This window comes from Gavialis gangeticus, unplaced genomic scaffold (genome assembly GCF_001723915.1).
Source record: "Gavialis gangeticus isolate Ggan-Ray unplaced genomic scaffold, GavGan_comp1, whole genome shotgun sequence".
In the NCBI taxonomy this organism is placed as follows: domain Eukaryota; kingdom Metazoa; phylum Chordata; order Crocodylia; family Gavialidae; genus Gavialis; species Gavialis gangeticus.
In genome coordinates this window covers 44,912,037-44,921,723 of record NW_017729033.1, presented here as the reverse complement: position 1 = coordinate 44,921,723, position 9,687 = coordinate 44,912,037, and the positions used below count along the sequence as shown (strand labels likewise).

General features: G+C 42.0%; 1 protein-coding gene across 1 annotated transcript in view; it reads left to right on the top strand.

Moving 5' to 3' along the window:
* The window catches only part of CCDC149 (coiled-coil domain containing 149), a 131,395-nt gene that overhangs the window by 115,643 nt on the left and 6,065 nt on the right, over window positions 1-9,687 (top strand). Inside the window, exons 10-11 of the mRNA XM_019526261.1 lie at window positions 443-519; window positions 8,132-8,245. Of these exons, the coding sequence (XP_019381806.1) occupies window positions 443-519; window positions 8,132-8,245 (191 nt within the window). The remainder of the gene's footprint in view (window positions 1-442; window positions 520-8,131; window positions 8,246-9,687) is intronic.

Sequence of the window (9,687 nt, the reverse complement as noted above, 5' to 3'; positions counted from 1 at the left end):
TTTAAGTTGGACATCAGGAGGCGCTACTTCACGGTCAGGGAGGCTAGTGTCTGGAACCAGCTTCCAAGTGAGGTGGTGCAGGCTCCCACCCTGGGGGTTTTTAAGAGGAGGTTGGATGACCACCTTACTGGGGTCGTTTGACCCCAGTACTCTTTCCTGCCATGGCAGGGGGTCGGACTAGGTGATCTGCTCAGGTCCCTTCCAACCCTAGAAACTATGAAACTATGAAACATCCAGACTTGATTTGCAGTGACCTTTGTCCATCACTGTTATTAAAATGCGTGACAAAAGTATTAACTAATAAATATGCATTTTCTGGGACAGTGGAGAATGTATCAGTAATCACATGAATATCTGCTGATGAACTACATTTCTTCAAGAATGAATTTTGTATTTTCTCAGTGAAACATTGTTTATTTATGTGTGTTGTCCCCCCTCCAAGAATTCTAGGAAACCGAGTGGCAGAGCTGGAGAAGAAATTAAGGACATTGGAAATTTCTGGTTTGTGGAGTCTTCCAGGTTAGTAAAAAATCAGGAAAGCAACTTCTTCAATTTAAAAGAAACTCCTTGAGTATGAATTCTATGATAAACTTGCAAACGTGTTTGTTTTTAAATGTGACCATTGGTTTTGAAAAGTATTCAACACACTTGGAAAATCAAGCCCTTTGACTGCAAGTCTTTTGGGCACCCAAAATGCCTAGTCATTCCTAAAAATTCTTACTTCATATATCATTCTAATTTATAGCTATTGGATATAATAGAAAAAAATCATTTTGAACACATGAAATAGTCAAATTATTGCTATAGTTTGATGCTGAAAAGTATTAAACTGATTTAAGCTTCTTGTATAAACTGATTATAGCAATGATTTTCTGCAAGGTTTATTTATTGTGTACTTGTTTTCAGTAACTAAAGTAACCTTGTATTACTTGCAGCATTTGTTGATAATTTCTATAGAATTTTGTAAACTGAGAAACTGAAAATGTAAGGGATCTTAGGATTTTTGTGCGTGATATCTTCCAACCATGTAGTTGGTCCAGTATAAGATATCACCCAGGAAAATCCTTGCCTCTTGCATAGCTCCTGGACCATCATGGCCACAGCAGTACCCTTAACACTACCACAGGGATCTTAAATGGTCTAGTCCATATCTCTGCCAGAACAGAACATTTTCTTAATATTTTTTTGGCTTTAAATTACTTAAGTAGAGGGAGATTTAAGCTATTGCTTAGTAGTAGGCTGGCTTGTTTGGAAAATGTTCAGTACTGAACTTTTATTTATTTTCCTCCCAATACATCTAGCTATGTCTTGTTTTAACCACTGTGAATGATTCCACTTTCTCCCTGGTGTTTGCACCATTCGGCTACTTTTGCCTAGTTTCCCACATTTGCTACCACGTGCAGGAACTAATATAAACAAAGCTACAGGAGTTTTAGCATTGTCAGTTAGGTCAAAACTTTTCACAAAATTTAAATAGTCAGCAATTTATCTGAAGAGTCCTGGTAACAAACCTAGTCAGTTCAACTCCAAGTTCTGGTTTTCCCATGTCTTCTTGATGGGAGATGCCAATGTAATATTTATACTGGAACTTTGTATTACAGGTTAACATGCTAATAGAAATATCATGTAAACTTTAACCTGTTCAAATTCAACCTGTTGGTGCTTTTTACATTCTTTCAAAAATAGGGTTCATTGACATTTGTAGCTTAATAAATGCAGCATTTTAACTTTTGTGAAAGTATAAAGAGTAAAATAGAACAATTGGGACACTGAGAATGTCTTGCTTCATTGTTGGTCTATTTAGGTAAGATCTCAAATTAATATTTATACAATAACAACTGTCTCTTTCCTTCCTTTCTTTTGCTGCCTGAAGGCCTGAGCTACAATGTCTCAGTGGGATTTGGGAGTAGGTTCTGCTTGACGTGTATATTTTTAGTAACTAATTTTAGCAGTACGTTACATATTGTCACTGCATGTAAATAAATGGAAATGTTATCTGAACATTTTTATATCTGTCAGATTAAGATGCTCAACTGAGTGAGTTAGATGGCCACAAGGGAAATAGAGAGTGCTGTGCAAGGCAGTTCTTTTAAATTGAGGAAAATGGTAATGAAGGATGATACTAAATAGTTGTAACTGAATTTTATACTGGATTAGTAGTTCTGATGAACGGTGGGGTTTACTTCTGGATTTAACCAGACCAGTAAATCAGGACCATACTTTTGTTTGTGATCTACCTTAAATTTTCAACAGGAGTATTCTTGTCAGAGGATTGTAAACTGGTTTCTGCTCTGTCAAACAATGCCCAATTTTCAAATGTGGTTGGGACTATCATAATAGACCCAGAGGCTGAATATGAGTTTAGGTGAGTGAGTGGTGGAGGCCTTAGAGCACCTAATCTCATTTATGCTAGAGTTCAAACAAAAAATAATCACTTAATTTGCAGTGAGTTGATTTTTTTTTGCAAGTGTAAAGACTTGCTGAGGAAAACTGATTTTTCAATAATGCTTAGGGGAGGCTACGTCTATGTTGCCTCCTCACTGAGCCTGCTCTCCAGAAAAGGCCCCTCCACTTCACCCACACAGAAGTGCAGCAAATGGTCCTGGGCTTGGTAGGGAGGCCCATCGACCTGGCTAGAGCTGCCCATCAGTCTAGATCAGTTTCAGGTGGTGACTGCTAGGAGCACTACCAATAGAACATCTTTTTTCACCACTCCCATCACTGCTATTGGAACATCTTCCAAGTATTTAAAAATAGAAGTACCATATTTTCTTGCCTATAACCTGCACCTTTCCAGCCAAAGGCAGCTGGGGAAAATTGGGGAGGCATTAAATATGAGAAAAAGGGATCCCCTCCGGTCCAGAAGTTTAGTAGGGGTGGGAGGGCAGGGCAGAGTGACAGCAGTGATAATTGCTGCAGCTCTGGAAGTCATGACAATTAACACTGCCACTGCTTCCTTCTCTGTCCCCCAGCCACTAAATTTCTGGACCTAGGGATCTACTAAATACGTGGTGGAAGTGGGCTGCGCAGCAGCTCCTTTAGTCTTGCAGGTTCCCCCATGCAGCCCCCTCCTCCCCATTGCTGATTGGCTGAGGGACCCTGGTGGCCCTGCTGCTTGTTACTGACTGGCCAGGAGGCAAAAACGGTTCCATGATTAAAATGACTGTTTACGCCTTCCTGCTGATTATTGAGTGAGTGGCAGGGCCCCTCTAGCAGTCAGTGAGGGAGAAGGGGGTGTTGCACAGGGGACCCTGCAAGAATAAAGAAGCTGGTGTGCAACCCACTTCCTCTGTGAAGTCAGTAGGTCTCTACCTATGGAGGATCTTCTACCCCATCCATGCAACACATCAGGCCAGTGCATAGGGTTGGTCCATGGCCAGAGCCAGTGTGCCGAGTCTGACCTGACACACAACCCTGGACCTGATGTGCCAGGTCCAGTCCGGAGCCACGTGTCAAGTTGGACTTGGCATACCAAGTCTAGGACCACTTGTATGCTGGCTCTACAGCCGAGTGTTGGGTCGGACCCAAAATATGTCTCCAGAGCCAGCATGCAGCCTTGGACTTGGTGGGTAGTCTTGGAGCCAGGATATGGGGGTCACACCTGGCACATGGGTGGTCCCAGACACAGCATGCTGTCAGGGTGCACAGCCTCTGACCTGCCATGCAGCCCTAGACCTGTTGTGCTAGATTGGGCTCACTGTGCAGCCCCAGGCCAGGTCCCTAGTCCCCATCTGATCCATGGAGTTGACAACAGGCTCCCTAGCTGTGGCTACTCAGATATTTACCTAAGGCAAGATCTTTTTTTCTTCATGATACCTTTTAAAAATAGGGTACATATTTAAAAATATTTTTAAAATAAGGTGAATATAACACCCTATAAAAGTAGGGTGTTATATTCAGAGTGGGTTATATGCAAGAACATATGGTAATATTTGCTTCCTCCTTAAGTCATCCTATAGTTGAACTAGCTTGACAAATTGTAGATGTTTTGATTGCTACCTTGTATGTAACGAATGAAAGAAATGTGGGTAATGAACAGCAAGAGTTTTGTGCTTTTTTTAGAAGTGGCTCAGGCCCTGGGAAGGTTTTGCCCTCTGCAATTATAGGTCTCCCTTTGTGGCTGATGGTTTCATTGTACTAGTGGAAATTGACTGGTCATGAGGACATGGTTTTACATAGACAGGTCTTGGGCACTAATTTTTTTCAGATCCCATTAATATGAGCTCATCTTCATTGAGGATGAAACAAAGAATATACTGTTTCAGTATTCTAGGAGCCTTTATTTGCTGCCTAGGTACTGGAGTGATGGGTTCACTAGACAAATATGCATAGAAAGTGTCAGTCTAGTTCTCTTAGACATTAGTGTAATTGGATACTTCATTGCAGCTTTATTTACTGTGCTCTGAAATACTAATTCCCACTGCAAAAGAATTGAGCAGAAAAGAAAAATCATTTTGAACAGCATTTCTTCTTGTGACCACAGGAAATGCTGCAGATGCTTTTGTTTCTAAACAGTCATTAACTTAGGCCAGTTGAGAAGCAACATTGATATTCTCTGCAGGTGCTTGGTACACAGGTGGTGGCCGTTATGGGACCCTTTCTAGAAGAGGTATTTAAATGCAGGCAAAAATTTGAGAGGGATCAACCAGGTTACACTTGGGGAAAACAATATTCCTCTGGTGAAAGGAACAAATTAGCTTATTTTTCTACCTTACAGTTTCTCATTCACTTGCCCATACATTTTTAACTGAACCCCCGCACCCCCAAGAGGTTCACTAATGGACTGTGCACATTCCAAGAACTGTGCTGAGCAGTGTAGCTTCCAGAGGTAACCTGGTTCAGTCAATTCAGGTTTCATTAGTATACCCCAATCATGAATCACTGTTGCAATATATAAATAATACCACTTGGGCCAGTGAAACAATACTACTTTAATGATAGATGGCAATCTAACCAGTACATGTGTAACCAGTTAGTTTCAAAGTAAAATGTTGTGAAAGTGAGTGTGTAATTGCTGGTGCAAGTCAACACTTTTTATCATTTAATATATGAATTGGAAGCCACAAGAGTTGCAGGCCTACATTTACTTTCTTGCTTCTGAGATGATTTTGCGAGGTATTTAGCACAAATAGCTCCTCTGGCATCTACTTTCTTCAGGCTGAAAATTACCCTTTCCATCCTTTAATCTCACTGGTGATTTAATCACTTCTCTCCTGTCACATAGATCTTCCATGTGTACTGCTCCTCTTCCTACCAGCACTGCCCCTTTGACATTGACCTTGTGCCCATCTCTTTGCATAGTCTTGCTACTGTCATGGGAAACTAGGTGTCTTTTTTCCCTCTTCAGCTTTTGTCATTTGGAGAAGCCCTCAAATTTTTAGCTAAAAATGTCTCCTTTTGGCTTTACATTAGAGTTTCTCACTCGGCTATTTGTTAATTAACTGCTTAATTGTATTATGTGCTATAGAAGAAGCAGAGTGCAGATGCAAATTCAGTTGAAGCTGGTTTTCTAATATCCTGACAGCATCAAAGTGTCTCAAGAATTATTTATTTGTATTACTGCCACACATGTACCTCAGCAATGTCAGAGACTCATTGTATCAGGCAGTAGAAAGACAGGGAAAAGTCCTGTCCCCAAACACGTACAGCCAAGATTGGTAAACATGACTAGAAATGTTAGGGTTCTAACTCAAGACACTTCAAAGCAGGGGGGCAAAATACGGCCCACAGATTGGATCCAACCCACCAGGCACTTTCATCCAGCTCATGGCACCGAACAACTAATTGTACCCCACCCACCTCTTCTGCCCACAGGGGTGGGAGTGAGGCGCCCATGTAAACATCCCCTCTGCCAACATACCCAATTGTGCCTCGCTCCCACCCTTGTGAGTGGAAGGCCGTAGCCCGGCTAGCGTGCTGCTTCTGGATGGGGCTGCTGCTGCAGTTGGCGAGGGACCTGCTCAGCTTCCCTGGCATCCCACTCGCTCCAGGCACCAGGTAGGGAAGTAGTGGGGGTGAGGGGGAACTGCAGCTGGGTGGGAGCATGGGGCTGCAGCTGGTGGCAATAGGGAGCCTGCACCTAGCGGGGCGGTGGCAGCACAGAGCTTGGGTGGGCAGGCTGTGGGTGTGAGGGAGGTATGGGGAGGGATGTGGGAACGCCCTCCACACACTGCCCATTGCACAGAGCTCTGGCAGGCAGCAGCGGTAGCAACAGCAGGCAGAGGCGCTCTACCCGCTGCACATCTGCATCCCCCACACTCGTGCGGCACTGGAGGGAAGCTCCATGCAGTGTTGTATGTGGCATTTGTAGGGTATGGGGGGGTATAGAGACCCCCTCCATACTTGTGGCATGGTGCAGCAGCAGCGGGGGGGCACTCGGAGAGTTCGTGCCTGGCATGAGCACAAGCTCCACGAGCACCTCCGCCTGCTGTTGCTGCGCCATGGGGAAGTGTGGAGGGGGTCCCTACCCCCCACCCTCCCTCACATCCCACAAATGCCACACACTCATACACTGCCCTCACAACCTCCCCCACATATACGCCCCCACACACACAGCCACACCCCCTCAACTGCCGCACCACCCCAACCACGCCTCCACGCACTATACAAGACTAAGAGTTTATTTTTGAGTTATGCAGTCACCTCTATATTTGGTACACAAACACAAATCATGACAAAATATTTTTTGTATTAAAATTAAAATATGTTATAGTAAGTGTTTGACTTCTCGTGTATGATTTGTTGTTTTTCTGGTTCTAAGATGTAACCCCCCTCCCAAAAGGAGTAGGGAAAGGGGGAGGAACTTCTGGTGGCAAATGTCAGGGGCCTGGGGGCAGGACTTCCAGTCCCAAGATGATGACCAGGCAGTGGAACAACTGTCAAGGGGCAGGGCTACCCTTGTTGTCCTCAAAAACTTACCAAACCTCCACCCCAAATAATTGCCCGCCCCTGCTTTAAAGGATGAGAGCTTTGGAGGGGAGGCTGATTTCAGGCTGAGCCAAAAATTGAGGACCCCAAAATCACTAGTCCCTCCGGGAAACCCCTAGTCTTGATTTAAGACTCCCATGGTTTAAGATCTCGGTTTAAGACAGGTTGCGGAGTATGTCAAAGCTAATTTGAATGTACAGAGTAATGTTGGTACTAACTTGTGGTCTTATGTGTTTAATAGAGGTGAGTAGAACAGTGGTAATTGTTTTAGCAAACCATCGTACCAGATGTTATTTGTCAGCTGGTATTGTCCTTTAGAATGCCACAGTCATTTGAGCTTGCAAATGTGTGCTATTTCCAGTTTGTCCTAGTGTCTTTCCTGATGACCTCTAAGTGCCTTGCATGGTAGAAGGCATGTGAGGTAAGCTGTTGTAGTTTACTTTCACATTGCCATGGAATCTAAAGCCCCTGCTAGCTAGTCATATACAACAGAGTGCCTGGCCTGAAGAGTTTAGTTCACAAGATTTCATCCACCAAGGAATGAGGTAATTTACTCCTTTCCAGCTGGATTCGAACTAAAATGCACATAAATGAATTTGGCTCAGTGGATTAAACACTTCTAGTCCCCTTTCCCTGCAGTATCAATGTTTGTGTTTGCTGCCCCAATTCTGGGCCATCTCTTAAACTACTTTTTTTTGAAAGAACTTTGGGATAAAATTTTCATAAAGAATAATGCACAAAATTGCATTTGTAATAAGGGAGGTTTTGGCAATGAAAGTGGGATGTAGAGGGTGCAGGGTCAGTGCTGAATACTTGTTGGTAATGGTGTGCTACTCAAGTCTAAATGCAAATGATCTCTGTATTAGCATAAAGCTTTAATCTAAAAATACTTTTTGCATCACATAGATATGATCTGATTACAGCTGAACACAAAAACTGGTAGCCTTTCAACAAATTAGAGAACTGTCCTCTACCCAGCAGTGTTGATAGAAATATGACCTTTTTTATATTTGACTTGTGCAGTTCAGTTGCAGTTTATTGCCTATCTAACTTTCTGTACTGAACTTTCTGTATTGACAGGTATCACTGTACTTTTTAATAGGAAAAAATAGTTAAATTTTAAGATGTACTTAAATGACACCAAACTCATTGGTGAACATACAGTTTAGTTGGTGGTTTAATGTTTCCAATGCTTGCTTTTTAGGCGGAAAGGATACTATCACATTCAGTGATCCAACCCTGCCTGTTATACAGCGGTCAAGATCACCATTAACATTCACTGGCAAGCCACCACAGAATGAAGCACAGAGGCATGAAGGTGAGCATCTGGGGTATAGAGGAACGTTGTGCTCATAGACTGTTCCCCTTTCATCTTATACTTGGCAGTCATAAAATAAAAATGACTGCCAAGTTTTCATGCCTGTATAGCAGAAGGTAAAGATTCAATAAGCCTAAAGGACTGAATGAACCAACCACAGGTAAAAGGAGGTGGATCATCCCAGTAAAAATGCCAGTATAGGTACTAAAAAATGACTGTCTAATGGATGCACAGTGCTAGAGAAATGGTAAAGCAATGTCACTGATGCTACAAAATGAGATGTGTGTTACTAGCTTCCTTCTATTCTTCCTCTTCTGTGACAATGAACTGCAGGTAAGCAGACTATGGAACTGGCTTGGAACTCTCCTGTATTACACCTGATCTCTGGATGAAAGGCTTCCTGATTGTAAATGGAAATAAACTCCTCTCACTGATTCTTCTTTTATAGATCTATATGCATGTTGATAAAGCTTTTGATTGAAAAGGCTTTTAACATTTTTTCACGAGTCTGTCCCAGCTCTATTTGATACCAAGCAGCACGCCAATATTTTAATTGACACACTAAATTTTCTTTAGTTTTATTTTTTTGTGCTGATGGGAAATGGCTTTTGATAGTCGCCTATCAACATTTGAATAAGCTATTTAATGGCCATGAGATCTTTGGTATGCCCAGATCTTATTCAGCCAATCATGACGGTTCATAAATGCTTTATTGTGCTAATTCTTCAAACTAAATAGATCATGGTTTCATTTTGACTTTATTATCCATGTCATCATCTGATAAAGTTTGACAGCAAGATTGATCATTTTTATAATCTTGATCAGCTGATATTTTTTTGCTAAAATAACTGTATTTAAATATTCCTGTATTGAAAAGTAGTAACTTTATAAATATTCATTTTTGTTTTGAGCACTTAATCATTCTGTTCTAATTAATTCTTTAAGCGCTGTATTCAGTATTTGGTTTGTAGCATGATATTGTCTTTGCCTTCCCTATTTGACATAGCATGCAGTTGGTAGTATTATCTAGTAGTAGGCTTGGCAAAATTTGATTTTTAAAAAACATAATTTTGACAGATGATATCAATTTCTATTTTAAGCATTTATTCTGGGTTTTTTTGTTGATTTTAAATTTTCAGTATTGCGTGATATTAAGTGGGGATTGATATTAAGTGGGGATTGCGTGATATTAAGGGGGATGGTTAGGAAGGCCAAGGCAGAGATGGAACAGAGGCTGGCTTCCCGGATTAAGGACAACAAGAAGTCCTTTTTTAAGTACATAGGGAGTAGAAAGAAGGCCCCAGGAAATGTGGGGCCCTTGCAGGACAAGACGGGGAATCTGGTTGTCACGCCAGACGACAAAGCCAACATATTTAATAACTTCTTTGCCTCTGTCTTCCTCAGTAAGGACCAGAACTGCCACCTCCCTGCTGGGCCCCCTT